At 33.3% G+C, this 20,733-nt stretch overlaps 3 protein-coding genes across 5 annotated transcripts; 2 read left to right on the top strand and 1 right to left on the bottom strand.

The window, feature by feature from the left end:
• The first annotated feature begins 8,021 nt into the window (after window positions 1-8,021).
• On the top strand, window positions 8,022-10,168 carry LOC9329483 (ethylene-responsive transcription factor ERF116). Of its 3 annotated transcripts, none has more exons than XM_021013944.1 (3): window positions 8,022-8,122; window positions 8,464-8,732; window positions 8,826-10,168. In XM_021013944.1, the coding sequence occupies exon 3, from the start codon at window positions 9,015-9,017 to the stop codon at window positions 9,882-9,884; it is 870 nt and encodes a 289-aa protein (XP_020869603.1). In that variant the 5' UTR covers window positions 8,022-8,122; window positions 8,464-8,732; window positions 8,826-9,014; the 3' UTR covers window positions 9,885-10,168. The 3 variants fall into 3 exon arrangements, with proteins under 3 accessions (XP_020869603.1, XP_020869605.1, XP_020869606.1); XM_021013946.1 differs by lacking the exon at window positions 8,022-8,122 and adding an exon at window positions 8,129-8,277 and having other exon boundaries at window positions 8,459-8,732; XM_021013947.1 differs by lacking the exon at window positions 8,022-8,122 and adding an exon at window positions 8,129-8,277.
• Window positions 10,169-10,177: 9 nt separating this feature from the next.
• LOC9326751 (tetraketide alpha-pyrone reductase 2) lies at window positions 10,178-13,420 on the bottom strand. The gene is given in 7 exon segments (XM_021013943.1): window positions 10,178-10,708; window positions 10,797-10,828; window positions 10,830-10,987; window positions 11,078-11,240; window positions 11,326-11,514; window positions 11,595-11,770; window positions 11,866-13,420. Coding segments are annotated over 7 exon segments (966 nt in total). The 5' UTR covers window positions 11,972-13,420; the 3' UTR covers window positions 10,178-10,566.
• A 1,172-nt stretch (window positions 13,421-14,592) lies between these two features.
• LOC9329484 (3-ketoacyl-CoA synthase 5) lies at window positions 14,593-16,606 on the top strand. The gene is made up of 2 exons (XM_021014443.1): window positions 14,593-15,796; window positions 15,922-16,606. Exons 1-2 carry the CDS (start codon window positions 14,767-14,769, stop codon window positions 16,368-16,370), a joined length of 1,479 nt encoding a protein of 492 aa, XP_020870102.1. The 5' UTR covers window positions 14,593-14,766; the 3' UTR covers window positions 16,371-16,606.
• The last annotated feature ends 4,127 nt before the right edge of the window (window positions 16,607-20,733 follow it).

The raw sequence follows: 20,733 nt of genomic DNA on the forward strand, positions 1-20,733 counted from the left end.
AGTATTTTCGGTACTCAAATCCTTTAGAGGCAAAGAAAGCAAATTCCCCATCGTATGGGTGGAAAAGTATGATGGCAGCAAAGCCCTTACTACAAGATGGCCTCCGGAAAAATGTTCTTTCTGGCTTCAGTACAAAGGTATGGTGTGATAACTGGATCCCTACTATTCCAGCAAGGCCGGCAAATGACAATGGAGTATACCGAGACCCGAACCTATATGTCAACCATCTTATAGACTTTAATACAAAAGAGTGGAAATTGGATCTGATTAATGAGCTCATTGAGCCGAGTGATATACCTTTGATCACAGGTCTAAAACCGAGCAGAACTTTCAAGGTGGATGATTACATTTGGGTTCACACGAAGAATGGTCAATACACAGTAAAATCTGGCTATGCCTTAGCGAAACAGGCCCTCCAAAGCAGTGCTGAAGTCCTCGAGCCGAGTACTACAAAACTTAAAAGCCAAGTCTGGAAATTAAAGGCTCCTAGAAAGATCAAGCGCTTCCTTTGGCAAGCGTTAGCTGGCTGTGTGGCTACTAGCAGCCGTCTTGCAGACAGGCACTGCGGCTCAGATAGATCATGTCCAAGATGTGGTGCGATTGAGGAATCGATTAACCATGTGCTTTTTGAGTGCCCTCCGGCTCTACAAGTATGGGCTCTATCGCCTGTTCCGACCTCTCCGGGGCTGTTCCCGTGTAGTTCTCTCTTCTCCAACTTCGACTACCTCCTTTGGGAGGCAAAGAAGCAAGGAGTAACAGCGGAATAATTAGAATCTTTCTCTTGGATTGTTTGGTACATCTGGAAGGCTAGGAACGACAAAGTTTTCTCTAACAAAGATAATCAACCTCCAGAGACGCTTGCATTAGCCCTGTCAGAGACAAAAAGCTGGCAATTGGCGCAAGTTATGGAAACTCATGAAGAGTCTGAAGACGAAGATACGGACGAGATGGAGGCTACTCAAAATCCGAGAGGAGAGATAACTTGTCAGCTGGATGCGTCGTGGGAAGGTAATGACCCACTTTCTGGATTTGGCTTCGTTATAAATAGCCCCATCAAGCTCTTTGGACTAAGAGGTATAAACCGGTACCGGAATGCTCTACATGCTGAATTTGGTGCACTCCTCTGGGCGATGGAAGGTGCCCTTCTCAATGGGTTGGTTTCAGTCCATTTTGAGACTGACTGCTTGGGGATCATTAGTGTCCTTGAGGAACCAGAAGATTGGCCAGTGTTTTCTTCGGAGTTAGATATTTTTAAAGGTTTTAGAGCCCGATTTGTTCTGTTTTCGATTTCTCATATCTCTAGAAACAATAATGTCCGTGCCGATCGTCTTGCAAAGAGCGCTCGAGTATGAGGTCTAGTTTTTTCCCATGTAAGCTCCCAAGTTCCGGAGTGGTTGGCTCACGAGGCTAACCTTTTCGAACTAGCTTAATAATAATGGTGTTTTGGTGTCAAAAAAAAAAAAAAAAAAAAGATTTCCGAATTTTGGCAAGAGTTATTTGAGATGATAATCAGTTCTAGATCTCTTATCCCAAATTATCGCTTTGACTATAATTGGTAGATATCTCTCATGTATGATATTTCGTCTAAACAGAAATGTAAGAGAATATTAGGGATCAAAAGTCTAAAATTAATATTCGACTCTTTCATTGTGAAATTTAGTGACAACCATGTGTATAAAAAAATGTTGAAAAGGCGAATATGAAGAAAGATCACTAGTGATTCTTGTTGTGCAACGTTCACTTCATTTGTCCTTGAACTAAATTCTGGGACATTTCTTATTTTTATTGTGATTAATTACACATGATGTTAAGAGATTCGTTTAAGCTAATACAGTGAATTTATCCCAAATATTTATGGTGTGAATTTTAAAAACTAGACACCATTTATTTAAAATTATAATTCTACTAGATTTGAACTCGCGGTACACCGCGGGGCTATAATTTTTTTTAAAAAAATCTAAATATAATTAGTTTTGTTTATTAGTAGAGAGTATAATATAATATTTCGACTTATTTTATAAATGTACCATCCATATATCTATATTAATAGTTTTGAGTATATTAATTGTGTTTTAGGTTTAAATGAGATATTTATATATACACTTAAACGACATTTGACTTTCTTCTTCTTCTTGCCTCAGTTTAGGAGAAAGATTTTTCTTGCGGTACACCGCGGAGCTATTATTTTTTAAAAAAGATTTTTCTTCCTTAAACTTCCAAATCTAGATTTTACCCCGTGGTACACCGCGGGTCGATTTTTTTATAACTAAAAAATTATTTTGCAAAGTTTTAAGTTGTATTTGTTTTGTTAATATTGTTTATTTTGTTTAGTGTTTCTGATTTATAATTAAATTTTGATTTTTAATTCTAGGATTTCATCCATAGTATATTGTTTAATATTAATATTGATCTAAACCCGTTGCACCATATAACCCCGTCCCGTAAAATTAAACATCATTTGTTATTTTTTTTGAATAATATTTTTATCCATTACGGGTCGCAGGTTCATGCGGATAAGCCCGTAGAGAGTTGCGGGTTTGCGGGTCGACCCGCCAAAAGGGAAGCTATCTTTTGAAACCCTTTGTTTTGTTTAGAAGTTTTAAGAAAATATCCCTAAAAAATAATTTTCATTATATGAAAAAAAAAAAGAAGTAGAAGAAATTGTAGTATCAACATTCCCGATTTTTACATCACTCGTTACAATTAATTTTTTTTTTTTGCAGATAAAAATCAGAAGTTAACTAAGTCGAGATTTTTAAAAAGATTGTGTAGAGATTTTTGGTAAATTGTTGAGAACATATTTGATTTCAAAATCTTTACTTAAATAGATAAGGAAAGATTTTGTAGAGACTTTTGCTAAATATATGAGAAATGAATTTCAATTAAAAAATTTTACTTAAATAAACAAATCTAAATAATTAATGCTAATGGCATGTCATTGTAAATACTTCTCAACTTCAGGATTTATTTGCTAATTGTGATCCAAAAATGTATATATAGATACTAGATTTGAACCCGCGGTACACCGCGGGGCTATAATTTTTTTTAAAAAAATCTAAATATAATTAGTTTTGTTTATTAGTAGAGAGTATAATATAATATTTCGACTTATTTTATAAATGTACCATCCATATATCTATATTAATAGTTTTGAGTATATTAATTGTGTTTTAGGTTTAAATGAGATATTTATATATACACTTAAACGACATTTGACTTTCTTCTTCTTCTTGCCTCAGTTTAGGAGAAAGATTTTTCTTGCGGTACACCGCGGAGCTATTATTTTTTAAAAAAGATTTTTCTTCCTTAAACTTCCAAATCTAGATTTTACCCCGTGGTACACCGCGGGTCGATTTTTTTATAACTAAAAAATTATTTTGCAAAGTTTTAAGTTGTATTTGTTTTGTTAATATTGTTTATTTTGTTTAGTGTTTCTGATTTATAATTAAATTTTGATTTTTAATTCTAGGATTTCATCCATAGTATATTGTTTAATATTAATATTGATCTAAACCCGTTGCACCATATAACCCCGTCCCGTAAAATTAAACATCATTTGTTATTTTTTTTGAATAATATTTTTATCCATTACGGGTCGCAGGTTCATGCGGATAAGCCCGTAGAGAGTTGCGGGTTTGCGGGTCGACCCGCCAAAAGGGAAGCTATCTTTTGAAACCCTTTGTTTTGTTTAGAAGTTTTAAGAAAATATCCCTAAAAAATAATTTTTATTATATGAAAAAAAAAAGAAGTAGAAGAAATTGTAGTATCAACATTCCCGATTTTTACATCACTCGTTACAATTAATTTTTTTTTTTTGCAGATAAAAATCAGAAGTTAACTAAGTCGAGATTTTTAAAAAGATTGTGTAGAGATTTTTGGTAAATTGTTGAGAACATATTTGATTTCAAAATCTTTACTTAAATAGATAAGGAAAGATTTTGTAGAGACTTTTGCTAAATATATGAGAAATGAATTTCAATTAAAAAATTTTACTTAAATAAAACAAATCTAAATAATTAATGCTAATGGCATGTCATTGTAAATACTTCTCAACTTCAGGATTTATTTGCTAATTGTGATCCAAAAATGTATATATAGATATAGATATGACGTGTTTACATTTAGAATCATTTAGATAAAATTATACTCCCTCTCTATGATTTTAAATGATGTTTTAGAAAGAAAAAAGTATTTCATTTTAAGTGATGTTTTCAATTTTCTATGTAAAATTAAATGTATTTCATATTTGTTGATGATATTTTACTGTATATTTTCTTATTGGTTGAATTAGGTAGAGTTAATAATGTTTTTATAAAAACGAGTTTGTGATTTTCTAATATGTGTGCAAAAACCTTAAACATCACTTAAAATGAAATAGAGGGAGTATATATTTTGGAAAAAAGACTTAGACGATGAAATATGTAGAAAAATATTGGATGTGTTGCGAAATTGAAGCAATTTTCAAATAATTTGATTATATTTATATATATATATATATATATATATATCTCATTAATTATTATTTTTTATGACTAGGAGGTTCGGGTTTATGGACTCGTGCATTCGTGAGGCGGGGCTCATACTATTAATTTAACTCTACTATGAAAAGCAAATCCTTCTCAATGCAGATTGAATCTGTGACCTCATTGAAAAATCTTTGTACACTTATTATTTTCTAACTTATTTAAAGGTTTCAAAAGTCAATTATACACATGCACAATATTATGCAAAATGATAAATGAAAAAGTGACTAAAATATTTACAGTTGTTCCAAATATAATGCATTATGAAATAAACAACTTAAACATGTGTTAAATGCTTCATGTTATATTATAAAAATGCATATACTGTATGTATTATTATTTTTGTCAGCTAAAATATGTATTAAATATTTTTTGTCAAATTAAAATATGTATTAACTTTAATCTTAAAACATTATTATCCATAAAAAATTTTCTATCAAACTGAATATTTGTATATTTTTCTCTCAAGTATATTACTTTTATTTGTTTTTGTTCGACTGATTCTACGGAGTTAAAAGGAAAAAAAAAAGAATGGCTCAAAATGGATCCTTTTGACCAGCCGTAAAAGAAAAAATAAAAAACAACTAACAAATTAGAGAAAAATCGGAGAAGTGAATATCAACGGAATATAAAGAGGGTGAAACCTTTTATCGTGAGAGAAAGATAAAATTCAGAGTAAGGTAAATAAATAGTATCCTTCATTTTATATTTGTGATGTAAGTATGATTGTATTTTGGTAAAACAGAGAATTGATATAATTTTATTCTGTAAATGAAATATGACTATTCTAAGAAAAACATATAATTGCAAAAGAAGAATTGAGTTTTCATGTTTTATATGATGTGAAATGTCAATATGTTGAATGAGAAGTTTCAACAGCTGATTTCAGAATCTTAGCAAGAGCGATTTGAGTTGATAATCGGTTCTAGATCTCTTGTCTTAAATTATAACTTTGACTATAATTGGTGGACGTCTTATGTATGATATTTTGCGTAAACAGAAATGGAAAATAATATTATTAATCAAAGGTCTAAAATTAATATTTGACTCTTTTATTGTGAAATTTTGTGACAACCATGTGTATAAAAAGAATGTCGAGAAGGCGAAGATGAAGAAAGATCACTAGTTATTCTTGTTGTGCAACATTCAGTTCAAAACATTCACTTCATTTGTCCTTGAACTGAATTATGGAACATTTTTTATTTGGATGCTTCAGTTGAATGAATATCGTCTTCTTCCTCTCGATCAAAATTTTATCTCTTTATGTAAATCCAATATTCTTAAGGCTATTCGGTGATATAATCAAATTTGAGCTGATAAACTAAAAATTAACACCTACATTACAATATATTTGACTAATTAGTTTTGTACCGTTTACGCATTGTGTAGATGAGAGAATAGACTAAACTAACCCTCTTTTCTTCCTTTTTAACTCCATTTTCTTTTTCTTATGAGGACAAAAAAATTTATGCTCTATCTGATTCTTTTGGATATAATTTGTATATAGTTTGATTCAATCTTACGATATAAACCTAATTTTTTCCGCATATGATACAGTTTGAATTTTAAAATATGGACATTATTTTTTTAAATGACAAAGGGTTTTATATGTAAAAAAAAAATATTTTAGAATATTATAAGTCATATGAGTTTTATGAATAACTTATTCATTTGTATAGAAATTATGAGTCCATGGAATACATTATTTTGACAATTTGACATTATCAGTCAATAGTATATTTTATCAATCATAAATAAAAAATTTGACATTATCAATCAATATAATATTATAAAAAAGGACATATGTATGATTCTTTCAAATATGTTACATTTTGTTTGAATGGTTCAATACAAATAAGAATGGTTCAATTAGACCATGGTTCAATTAGACCACCAGTAAGATAGTATAAAACAGTCTAACAAGTGAGTGAGTGATGGTAATTGTTTGTGGCGACGAACCAAGAACTACTCTCTCCGTTTCAAAATATAGGATGTTTGAGTTAAAAGCACACATTTTAAGAAAATTTATTTTTCTTAAAAACTTACCATTTAATATTTAACTTTAAAAAATTCAACCAATGATATTAAAGACTGTAGAATATAAATAGTCATAAGATATCCAATGTATTTTAAAATGCATGTAAATTGTAAAACGTCATATATTTTAAACCAAAAAAAATCTCTTAAACAACATATAATATGAAACAAAGCGAGTACTTTTTTAAATGTAGATGTAGTAATAAGTAGGACGAGACTAAATGGCTAGCACCAAATGAAGGAACTATTAAGTATTAACTATCAATTAATGTAAAAAATAAGCAACATAAATCACTTTTTGCAGTGATTAATTATACATGATGTTAAGAGATTCATATAAGCTAATCCAGTGAATTTATCCCAAATATTTATGGTGTGAATTTTTAAAACTAGACACTATTTATTAAAAATTATAATTCTGTATAGAAATGACATGTTTACATTCAGAATCATTTTGATAAAACTGTACTCCTTCTATACTCCTTCTGTATCATTTTAAATGATGTTTTAGAAAAAAAATTTGTTTCATTTTAAGTGATGTTTTTAACTTTCTATGTAAAAATTAAATATATTTAATATTTGTTGACCAATGATATTTTACGGTATATTTTCTTATTAGTTGGAGTTGATGATGTTTTTATGTAAAGGGGATAAATTAAATGAAATGTTTTGATTTCTTAATATGTGTGCAAACACCTTAAATATCACTTAAAATAAAATAAATGAAATAGAGAGGGTATATATTTTGGAAGAAAAAAACTTACATGATAACATATGTAGAAAAATATTGGATGTGTTGCGAAACTGAAACAATTTTCAAATAATTTGATTATATTTATATTTATCTCATTAATTGTTTTTTATGACTAAGAGATTCAAGATTATGGACTCATGCATTCGTGAGGCGGGGCTCATACTATTAATTTAACTCTACTATGAAAAGCAAATCCCTCTCAAAGTGGATTGAATATGTGACCTCATTACAAAATCTTTGTAAGCTTATTATTTTCTAACTTATTTAAAGGTTTCAAAAGTCAATTATACACATGCACAATCTAACGATAGTTCTGTTTAACGATATTATGCAAAATGATAAATGAAAAAGTGACTAAAATATTTACAATTATTCCAAATATAATGCATTAAATAATAAACAACTTAAACATGGGTTAAATGCTTCATGTAATATTATAAAAATGCATATATTGTATGTATTATTATTTTTGTCAACTAAAATATGTATTAAATATTTTTTTGTCAAATTGAAATATGTATTAACTTTAATCTTAATACATTATTATCCATAATATATTTATCAAACTGAGTATTTGTATATTTTTCCCAAGTATATTATTTTTATTTATTGTTGTTTGAATGATTCTACGAAGTTAAAAAAAAAAAAAAATCTCAAAATAGATCCTTTTGACCAGCCGTAAAAAAAAAAAAAAACGAAAAATTAGAGGAGATCGGAGAGTGAATATCACGCTTCAACGGAATATAAAGGGGGTGAAACCTTTATCCAGATTCCAGAGAAAGATAAAATTCAGAGTAAGCTCATAAAGGTCGGCGAAAGATTTGTTTTTTTCCATCCACAACCTGATTTGTTCCCTTAGATTTGCTTATGTGACTGTAGTTTATGTGTTTTACTCTCGAAAGATTTGCGTGTTCTTTGAATCGGAGTAAAAATCAAGAACCTTTTTTACACTTATTTCTTCTGGTAACTAAAAATCACGGATCTTTCGTTTTTACATATTCGTTGGGAAAGAAAAAATCCGCCGCTCTTTGATTTCTTTCTTCTAGGGTTTTAGGTTCTAGCTGTGTTTGTTTGTTTCTTTCTCTGGGTTTCATCTGCGAGTGTGTTTCTCACTTATCTCTTCTGGGTTGTGTCTCTTTTGAAGAACAGGAACAGTAAAAGTCGGATTTTTGGGTTTTTGAGAAGCAATCGGAGAACAACAACGGCGTTTGTAACGCGGATTTTATGTCGGCTGTGTCTGAATCGGCTGTGATTTCGTCTCTGTTTCTAATCTCCTTCGCAATTCAATCGTCGTCTTCGTCGTCTGTCTTGTTCTTTGGTCTGAGTCTGACCGCTGTTCTTAACGCTCTTCGCTTCTGCTCGGAACAGAGGCTTATTCTTGAGGTTCCTTCCATTTCCATGGGCTTAAGGCTAAAAAGGTTTGGCCTTTTCTTTCTTCTTTATCTTTCTTGTGTTGGTAAAGGAGAATCTAAAGGTTTTAAGTATTGGTTCTGGATTATGATTTTGTGCAGGACTTGTTCTGGTGTTGAAGTATTTGGCGGTTTTCACGAAAAGCAAAAAATACCCTTTTTCATAGTTCGCTGAAACAAAAGCTTGAGTTTTTTCTTAGAGAACCCTCATCCGATTTAGCAGTTTTGATCAGAAGTTTTGAGTGGGTTTTTGCTGTGTTCTTGGTTTGTTTGAAGTGTGAATCAGAAGATATGAAGTCCTTTGTGAAACCTGAGAAAGACTCTTTGTTGAGAACAGTCCGTATTATTTTCACTGATCCTGATGCTACTGATGATTCCTCTTCCTCTAGCGATGAATGGTTACCTAAACCTCGAAAGGTAAAGCGTTTTGTCCATGAGATTACTTTCCTCTCTCAGGTCTCCGAGAGTTCTCAGGATCGTAGCAATGCTGTCAAAACCCCTAGAAAGAATACCAGGCAGTTAAAGTATCCTGTGGGAGTTAGGCCGAGGCCATCAGGCAAATTTGCTGCTGAGATTATGAACCCATTCACTAAAACTAAGAAATGGTTGGGTACTTATGAAACTCCTGCAGAAGCTGAGAAGGCTTATGTTGACAAGAAGGTTGAGTATGATGCATTGGCCTCTTCAGGTTCTGCTGTTTCCTCATCGGTTGTCTCAGTGACTAGCCAGTGCTTGCGTTCTCCTGCTTCTGCTTCTGTTTCTTGTGTCAGTGCTGATGATTTGTCTAAAGAAAAGACGTCTCTGAACAAAGATGTTGCTGCGTCTGGTGATGATTCACCCATGGAAGTGTTCACCACTTTCGACTTTTCCGATCTGAAAATCCCTGATCTGAGATTCTTAGCAGCAGAAGAGGATTCTATGGTTTCTGATGCAAATGGTGCAGAGCTAGACTTTGATTGTATTCTTTCTGCCGAGTGTAACCTTCTGCTGGATGATTACTCTTTGCTCGATAATGATTTCAACATCAGCGGGTTTGAAAACAGTCTTCCAAGTGAGCTACCTGACTGCGATTTCACTGAAATGGAACGCGAGCTTGATGATTTCAAATTTGTCTATGCAGATCAACTGACAACACCGCCTCTCGAGTTCGGTTGTGTTTAAGACTTGTTAGCTTCGTTTTCTGTTTCACGGGAACATGATGAAATAAGCTAGAAAGTATGATCCTTGCGGTCTAATCTCCTATGGATTTTTCATGTGCTTTTAGAGCAGTCCAAAGGAGTTATTTGCACAACATTTTTCATGGATGTTGGTTTTACTTTCTTCAATTTCTATGTTTTTAATCTATTTCCTTGTGCATTGTTCTTTGTTCGTCTTCGTATCTCTTTTGTCTCTTCGTGTCGTACTCTCTTTTAATGTTGTCTAATCAGGACAGAAAATCTAAACCACTGAAAGAATTTAATAAGGCATGGGTTGAATTTAATTACTACACTTGCATAGTACATAACAGTTGGATCGCATTTATGCGTTTGAAGGTGGCTAATGGTGATTGTGACTTCTGAGCGAACAAAAATGAAATGTAAGACGACTCTCCAAAGTTGCATTCTCCACTACCTTTTAATGTAAAGAGTACTAAAGAGACCTGACACGCGCTCCTGTACCTTTCTTGGTACGGACATTTGTATGTGCTAAGCACGTGACACTATCAGACCAAAGAAACTCTCCAAGACATGAGCAAGATGATATAATTTATTAAAGTCCAATATGGATGGGCACATTACATACATAGTCTGGAATCATTTTAGATCTCGTTTATGTTTAAATATTAGCTTGATTAATTTGTGTTTCAGAGTAGACCCATGTCTTGGAAACACTTGATACAGTCATCAAACATCTCTGGTAATGACTTGAAGGAGGCAAAGCCAAGTTCATGTATCTTTGTTGTGTTCAAGCTATGAGGCATATCTCTCCCTTCTTCACTACCACACCTGTTACAAGTTTTATTTTGATATATCAAAAATATGTCTTAAAAAGTGTCAAATCTGGAGATTAGAGCAGAGGATATATAGTAAGTACTTAGTCTCAAATGGGTATAATGGGTATTTTAGTTCTTAGCATCTCAATGATCTCTGACCAGTGAGCCACTGAACTCGAACATAAGATTCTTCCCGATGCTTTAGGATCTTCCATTGCTAAGATTTGTGCAGCTACTACATCTTCTATGTGCACAAAACCTCCCCTGAAATTAGGGTACGCTCCACGAGTCCCTAGTTAACACAAGATCAGCTCAAATGGACACAAAAAGGTTCTTCGATGAAATTGAAAATGTAACTATGAAAATGATTAGATTCTCTAACCTTTGATAATGGACAGAAAAATTCGAGGGGAGCTTGTGGGTTTTGGACTAGGTATTGGACCAATACAAAATGATGGGATTACGACAACTAGGTTTAGCTTCTTATCAGCTGCGATCCTCCACGCTTCTTTCTCCCCTAAAGTCTTTTTATAGCCATACCAAATCTACACACATATTTTCAGACATTCATGAAGAAGATAAGGGATTTGTCTAAAACGGATGCAAGCAACAATGAGTAAAGTTTCTCACTTTGAAGCGTTTGCAGTATTCAAGATCAGTCCAATGCGATTCGTTAAGTGGAGAGACTTGTGTAGCGTCAAAACGGTAACGTATTGTAGTTGAAGAAGATGTGAGAACAATCCTCTTCACAGTGTTTCTTGACTTTGCACAAGAGTTCATCACATTCATTGTTCCACTTATATTCGGATCAAATTTCTCCTAAGGAAAACAAAAAATAAACATCAGCGAGTTTCAATGAAAAATGATCTGACAATAAAAACATGAGAATGTGTTTTGACCAGATTGTTGTTATCTCGACCAACAGAAACTCGGGATGCGATGTGGAAGACTCCATCAACACCGTTGACTGCATCATCAAAGCTTCCTTCTACCGTTAGATCAGCTTCAAAGATCTTCAACCTTTCTTTTGCTCCTTTTAACTCCCATAGAAAACCAACGTCCTTTTCTTCATCTCCTGCTTTACCACAAGAAAAAGTCCAAGAATAATAAGAAACAAAAAACCGTTGGAGCAAAACCTGAGAATTTTGGTGAGGAATCTAGGTAAAGTACCTGAGTCTCTAACAGTTGTTCTTACGTAATGACCAAATTCGAGAAGTGTCTTGATGACGTGAGAGGCTATAAAGCTGGTTCCTCCAGTAACCAAGTACTCTGCCATTTTATTAAGGCTCTCTTCTCTTCTGATTTGGTGTAATATTGACAAACTAGATCATGCGATTAGAGGGTCTAAATTGGGTTAAAAAAGGATGTTTAATCCTGGTTAATTTAGTTTATGTTTGACTTGCTTTTTGTAGTCTTTGAATAATACTTGTTACATCTAACTAATTCATAAAGTATAACTTGGATTGGGATAACTCTAATATTAGCCTTGGGCTTGAAGCAAAAGATAATGAACTGAATGTGGGCTTTTGAAAGTATCCATTGTGGTTTATGAAATGTGATACTGTGAATGGTCTTCAATCTCCTGATAATTGGTCTGCAATCCATTGGCAGTTTGCAGGCTCTCTTAGAGACCTTGACAAGAAGGCCTCAATGAAAACTTGATGTTGCATCGATAAGAATGTTAGGTAAAGAGTGAGACAAAGATTGATAGGAAACAAAAAGAGAGAGAGAGAAACACTCTTTCTTGTCCAATATTCTCTTAAGGGATACAAAGGAAGGTGGAAAGGAAAAAATATGATGTTTGTCCTTGATTGGAGATATTTAGCATTTTTGCATTGTGTCTAGGATGTCATTTTGTGGCAGGTTTACTAAGTTACTAGTACAAGGAACAAAGTGCCAAAGCTGAAAGTTGAAATATCAATCGTCAACATCCCAACCGCCTTAACATTAAAACCAACCAAATAAAATAATGCATCGCAACCGAAAGCAATCCAAGGAAGATTAGTTTATGTAAATGAAAAGTATAAATATCAAACTGTCACATAGTTGAGAGTTGCCGTGAATATATATATTTACTTTTTCAAATAAAAAAATATGGTTAGCCGCTGGTTGGTCTGACACCCTATAGATTTTAATTTTGTATCATTATACTCATTATCCGTATGAAGGACCATTGTTTCATATGAGACTACTCTATACGTGTATATGTAACGTATGCAGAGTCTACACCAAGTATATAACTTGTACTGCACTGGTATCTATTATATAATTCACGAAACACCAATTTAAGCCCGGGACATAAAAATGGTAAAACTAAAATGTTTGTTTTTGTATCCCACTTACTATTTTCCCGCAATGATATGGGGCGGTTTTGGATATATCGCCATCCGGTGCAACAATTTAAAGCCGTATAAACTGTTAAACATTTAGTCATTTACTCACTTCCCCACAAGAAAACGATAAGTAAATCCACTCTATATTACTACAAAACTTGTAAAAAATCGAGTTTTATTGAGTAGACATTAATTATAAGTCTAAATATGTAATGTGACAGAATTCACGTGAACGAATGCTCGAGTGGCAAGTTTTTATTGCTCTTCAAGTTGGTGATCTTCAATATCGCCAAGATTAGGTTGTGCATTTAATCTGATGACTTTTTATAAATTAAATCAAGATAGGGATATGATAAACTTTCAATTTTTTGTAGTAAACACAATTTGTAGACTTTATACTACATTATATTAATTGCAGAATTTAATATTCCATCCGTTTCGTTTTAGTTGTCGTTTAAAGTTTTCTCACACAAATTAAGAAAACCATTAAATGTTATGTTTTACCCTTTATTAAGATATTTTATAATTTTTCATTGGTCAAAATATTAAAACAATATGGATAAAACTGGAATTTTTACAAAACATTTGCATTGAAAACCTAAAACGACAACTATTATGAAACATAATTTAAATCCTAAAACGACAACTAAACTAAAACGGAGGGAGTAATGTTTAAAATTACAATAAACGTTAAATGTCTTATTTCCATATGAACTTTTTATTATTATTAAAATTTGCTCCATGAACTTCCATATGCGATTTTTCATTTTTTACTACAAATCTGTGTCATGGTCTTCACTGTTGGTGGTAAAACATTTTGAACATCAAGCAACATAATATATTGAACATCCACAAATGTATACGATGGATAGCGGGAGAGAAAGAGGCATCGGAGAGAGACGAGACGGTAGAGAAAAGAAGGTGCGATAGAGAGTTGGACAGAAAGAAGAAAACGAGAAAGGCAACGGCAGGGAGAAAAGGAGAGTACGAAGAAAAAAATGGAAATCAAGATTTATCTTTTAGCTTTTGTAAGTTTTTTGTTTTGGTTTTTGTTAAAATATAAATCATAATACCATATAGATAATGAGTTTTTTTTTTTTTTTTTTTTCGACACCATATAGATAATGAGTTAATTTCAAATAGGGTTACATGATATATTTCTCAAAGTTTGTGTTGATGTAGTAAACCCACTATGGAAGATGTTTCATAAGTAATAATTTTATTTTGTCATTCTAAGTAGATTTTAACGGAAAAAATTAATTCAAGGGTATAAAGAAGTCTTGTACCTGGCTGCATCTCTGAACCTTTTATTACAAAACACATTGATCTCCATCAGACCGAACATGAATACTGAGTCAACTGACACATGCATCTCTTTTCCTACTCTTGTTACATATTCTTTGTAGGAAAAACAGCATTCAGGCTAGATGAGATGAATTAAAAGAGCAAAAGGTGGGTAAAAGTCTTTTTCTCCATAATCATTTGCTCCATAAATGACGTTGTCTGGCTACAACTGGAAACACAAAAATAGATAAAAAAAAAGAAAGATAGGAACGCAAATCATAAAAAAACAAAATTAAATAGAAAGACGAAGCGAGAGAGAGACCGTTGAGTGGCGTGAGAGTTTGAGTCCGAACATTAACTCCTCTCATCTGCCAACTTTCCTCTGTTTCTCCTTTATATCTCAAACCTATTCTCCATCCAAACCTCATCATAGGCATAGCAAAACTCTTCCAAAATGTCTGATTTCTCGAGCTCCGTGAAGCTTAAATATGTGAAACTCGGTTACCAATACCTTATCAACAACTTCCTTACTGTCCTTCTGATTCCAGTCATAGCGACCATCGTCATTGAGCTTCTCCGAATGGGTCCCGAAGAGATTCTCAGTGTCTTGAACTCACTCCACTTCGAGCTCCTTCATATCCTTTGTTCCTCTTTCCTTATTATCTTTGTTTCAACCGTTTACTTCATGTCCAAGCCACGCACCGTCTACCTTGTAGACTACTCTTGCTACAAACCTCCTGTCACGTGCCGTGTCCCGTTCTCTTCCTTCATGGAACACTCTCGTCTCATCCTCAAAGACAATCCCAAGAGCGTCGAATTCCAAATGAGAATCCTCGAGCGATCTGGTCTAGGAGAAGAGACTTGTCTCCCGCCAGCTATTCATTACATCCCTCCAACTCCGACCATGGAATCCGCAAGAAACGAGGCACAAATGGTTATCTTCACCGCCATGGAAGATCTCTTTAAGAATACAGGTCTTAAACCTAAAGACATTGACATCCTCATTGTTAACTGCTCTCTGTTCTCACCAACGCCTTCTCTCTCCGCTATGATTATCAACAAGTACAAGCTTAGGAGTAACATCAAAAGTTATAACCTTTCTGGGATGGGATGTAGCGCCAGTCTTATCTCCGTCGATGTAGTACGTGACTTGTTACAAGTCCATCCTAACTCCAACGCAGTCATAATTAGCACTGAGATCATTACTCCTAATTACTATAAGGGTAATGAGAGAGCCATGTTGCTCCCAAATTGCCTTTTCCGTATGGGAGGCGCCGCCATTCTCCTCTCTAACCGCAAATCCGACAGGTGGCGAGCTAAGTACAAGCTATGTCACCTTGTCAGGACCCATCGCGGTGCGGATGACAAGTCTTACAACTGTGTTATGGAGCAGGAAGACAAAAACGGTAACGTGGGAATCAACTTGTCTAAAGATCTCATGACCATCGCCGGAGAAGCCTTGAAGTCTAACATCACTACTATAGGTAACTAACAATGTTGTATATAAAACACGCTTTCATCTATGACTTTATCTCTATAATCAGTGAGATCTCTTTGTTGGAATTACTTTTCTTCTAAAAAAGATTAACACACTCATTGGGTTGAATAGGTCCTTTGGTCCTTCCAGCATCGGAGCAGCTTCTCTTCCTCTCATCCCTTATTGGACGTAAAATATTCAATCCAAAGTGGAAGCCGTACATACCAGATTTCAAGCAAGCCTTCGAGCATTTCTGCATCCACGCAGGAGGAAGAGCGGTGATCGATGAGCTACAAAAGAATCTGCAGCTGTCGGGAGAGCACGTGGAAGCTTCAAGAATGACACTACATAGGTTTGGTAATACCTCGTCGTCATCATTGTGGTATGAGCTTAGCTACATAGAGGCTAAAGGGAGAATGAAGAGAAGTGATAGGGTTTGGCAGATCGCGTTCGGGAGTGGATTCAAGTGTAACTCCGCCGTTTGGAAATGTAACCGTACGATCAAGACACCAACGGATGGAGCATGGTCGGATTGTATCGAACGATATCCTGTCTTTATCCCTGAAGTTGTCAAACTATGAAAATATACTTTTAAAAGATTGGAAAAATAGAGAAAAGGGCAAAAGACTATAAGTTACGACAAATGTGCTAATATTTGTCTCAATTTTTTCATTTGGAGTATTTTTTCTTTTTGTTTCTAATGATGTGATTTGTGTGATGTATGAAATACTACATTTTATTTCTTATGTTTTAGTGGTAGATTGTGGTGATAAAGGCTATAAAAATACCAGAACAGAGCAAAGCAGATTTTAAAGTAGTATATATTTTGGGTTCTCACCAATAAAAAAGGAAAAGCGTATTTAGAGTTGACCAACAACGGCTTTGTAATAAATATGGATAATGAAGCCATGTGGTCATGCAGTTGATATTATTGAAAGCCTACTTAAATCCGATCGAGTTGACTTTACACTCGGGAATTTGGTGAGAACCTTAATGTGTAATCGTTTTCTTTACGTTTTTTTTTTTTTTTTTTTTTTTAATTTGTATTTAATTTAACTTTCTGTTTGGTTTTGATATCCCCTATTTTTTCTTACAAATTTGTGATTGGGTACACGAATGCCACAGGTTAAATGAGTTAACTCCTGAAAATATCCATCACATTCAAATTCATCTTTTAATTTATGACCCATCTTCATTTTCTTCTAATTAGAAAGTTCCATATTATTGGACCAATTTTCGATTATACATGTTAAGGTGTAAATCATCTCTCCGTCAAGATATAAAACACTTGTAAACGAAAACTCAATCTACATCAAAATGAGTTGTTGATAACTAAATGATGTATCAATGTTGGGTGACTGCCTAAGCATCTGTGGTCTAGTGGCAGAGGAAGCTTTGGGAAAGGGTGAAACTCCCAAACCTGAGTTCGATTCTCCCTGGAAACAAAAACACATTTGTTTGAGAAGTCTGTCAGTTGGGCCTTAGCCCAATTGGTTTACCTGGTAGCCAGAAATGCAGGCGGCCTGACTACCCATGGCACTTAGTCGGAAGGCATTCCAAACTCGGGATAGGTAGAGTGGTAGCCCGTAAGGGCCTAACCGTTAACACGGTTGACTAGTCCACTATGTAGCACTTCGGTGCGTTCCTACCGGGGCCGACCGGATAGCCGATAGAGTTTATCAAAAAAAAAAAAAAAAAATCAATGTTGGGTGACTGATCATCTTCATATATAATACTGAAACGTAAAGTAAAATTGTTGGATATATAAAAGGTAAAAAGTTAGTGGGCTGTGTCCAAACCGCACCATTTTGAGATGACTTAGATTCTTATTTAGATATAAATAATTAGTTTATAAATAGGATAGGTTTGATGCAATAATCAATCTTCAGAAGTGCTAAACCATCTCTCTCCAACGAAGATTGGGATTTAGAAATAAGGGCTTAACTTTCTTTTTAAAGAGTTTCTGATAACCAAATGAGCTATCAGCCCACCTCTAATTTACCGAAAAAGATTGAATATATGAAACTTATAGAAGGCGTAAGAATAAAATACGGTGTCATGTCTCACAACTATAATTTGGATTTGGGATAGGCAACTGCAATAGGATTGGGCGGTTCTTTTAATTTTGTAATAACTGAAAGCAGCAATTTGTTGTTACGTAGACTGTACGTAGTCTATGCATGTGATTCATGCTTTTACTCTCTACCCAATGCTTTATTTTACTTTCTGCTTATTACCTAGCTAGGCCCATCTTCTATCATATCTCGCTTTTCTCCATTTCTTTTTTTGTTCTTCTATGTCCAATGCTTTTAATACGGAAGGTAATCCGTGAAATCGAACGGTATAGATCCAATTTTTTTATTTCTATTAACGAGGGTCTTGGAACCTACATCTGTTTCGGTTTCAATTTTAGGATTTAGTTAGATATGAAAAATCATCATTTATTTGAAGAAGATATATAATGTTTGTAGAGGTTAAATACATTAAAAAATTGTAGTTTATCTAGAATGACGTAGAATCAACCAAGAACAACACTAGATTACTAGTCGAAAGAACTTGGTATCATGGGCTTGCAAACAAACATCAAAGCTCAATATTCATTTCTCCTTCTTTTATTTTGGTTCTTTTGTGTCCAATGTACAAGGGATATAAATATATTCCAAAGAATCACAGGCTTTAATAACGTTGTCTGATGACGTGGAAATCTAAGTTTTGTACACTTTTGGCGTATGATCGCACATTCTCACGGCATGAGATAGATCCAAGAGACAAGACAATGTTTTTCAACCATTGCTTAATATCAATGGTGGAATCTCGATGATAACTAATTTACATATGGCTTTAATTTTTTCCAAGAAATCCAAGTTTGCAGACCGACGCATACATAAACCGCAACTGTCTCCCAACATAGAAAACTAGATTACTAATAATCATACTCTGTAAGATAAATTAAAACTAAGAATCGAGCCAAAAAGTGAGGTCTACAGTTTCCATAAGAATTTGTAGGGATTCGTGGGCTCGAATTATGGGGCTTGTATTAAATTTTATAAAGTAAAGTTCGATTTCAGACCACATATATTTGAGTTTTGAGCCGACACATTATCTAGCCCGGCGATAAAGGCCTCTTATGTAACTCGATGATGAGTCCTCCCTCATCTTTAGGCCTCTTAATAAACAACGATATGTTCTTCACTTTTTTATCTTTTTTTTTTTTTTTACAGAAATACCATCCAAAATTACGTGTCATCATGTAAAATAACAAGTGAGAATTAATGTTTTACTTTGTAAACAAACTGAATAGTGAATAGCCTTCAATATTAGTGGATCCATAATGATTAAGATAATCGTAGTTTAGTAGTATTAACTCCATTTGAGTTTTTTTTGTCACTTCGCTATCAAAATAGGTAAAATTGTCATTTAAATATAATTTTTCGATTTTTAAATCCTACTAATAGTGGCTGCTCGTTCTTCTTATGAGAATGATGCTTCCGACATTCAATTGTGTGCATCAAATGTACATTTATATCAGTAACATAAGCAGTTAAGATACAATGTGAATGCAAATGAAAATTTATAACTCTAATCCTATACTTAGTTATAACCCTAACAAAATGAAATATTGTCTTCATTAAATATCTCGTTGATCATGTTACCGATATGCTCACTAATGGTTTTTTTTTTCTTATGCTAATGAGTGGGTAGTTGACATGATGTCATATATATGTGATAGGGTTGCAAATAACTTGTCATTGAATGTAATAACATGACATTATGAATAAAACGTGTAACTAAAAAAATTCATATATGTTAATATCACATGTGAAACTATTATTTTGATGGAAATAAATTTTAAATTGCGTTTTAAAAGTTATTTACTAAATAAAACTTACATATAATTAATTATTTATCTAAACCAAAGTTTGTTTCTTATCACATTTAAGTTACCTTTTGCATTACTTGTATACTAGAACAAATGCATACATCTGGATAAGTCTTAGCCTTCCTTACCACATTTTTTCTTAGGTACAATATCGCCTTCAACTTCGAAAGCATGTACTAATTTCTCCACAAGACGATATCACCTTTTACTGAGTTTTTGATCGACCTTCTCTACTGGTTACACTCCACAAGCTTTTTGTCTATTCAATAGTTCATGAATAGTCATTCGGTCTCTGTGGATATGGTATCATATTAATAGCTATAATTAAATTTGTGTTGACAAGAATGTCTTCCATTAGAAAAGAATTTAAACAATATTTGACCGAAATTCGTTGCACACGGTACAAAAAAAAAAATGATAAATACTGTACCAATTTTATCATTTATGATAAATCTCCACATTAATTCATTTCAAATTAATCTTCTTAAATTCATTTTGTCCAAAAAAAAAATATCCTTTGTATAATCAACCATTTCAGCCTAAAAATTTATTTTTAATCAGCATTCTTCGTTCAACTTCAAATTTCGAAAAAAATTGAATCAATGTTTGTTGCCAAGATATTTTTCAGATTTCGAAAAACTGAATCAATGTTGTTTGTCAATATTAACAAAAAAAAAAAAAAAAATTACATAAAAAATATTTTATCCATAGTCAAAGTTACCATATAGTCTCTAATCTATATAACGAAAATGGTAGAAAAAAAAGGAAAGAATAATAAAACTGAAAGTCCTTTGCTACCCAATAAGAAAGAAATAACAAAAACCACAAAAAGTCTACAATAAACAAAGGCGAATATAGAAAAAATATAACAAGTGATTGGGCAAGGATAGCGACAAGGTGGACCACACAAGAAATCCAATGGATAAAGAAGCTGACCAATTAGAGCAGTATTACGAGGATCATCTTCAGAACTCAACCAATCACAAATCAGATAAGGCCTCGACATGGGTCCCTAACTCAAGACATAAACACCCAAAAAGTGCATAATTATAACTTCAAAATCC

Source organism: Arabidopsis lyrata (assembly GCF_000004255.2).
Source record: "Arabidopsis lyrata subsp. lyrata unplaced genomic scaffold ARALYscaffold_1, whole genome shotgun sequence".
Lineage (NCBI taxonomy): Eukaryota > Viridiplantae > Streptophyta > Magnoliopsida > Brassicales > Brassicaceae > Arabidopsis > Arabidopsis lyrata.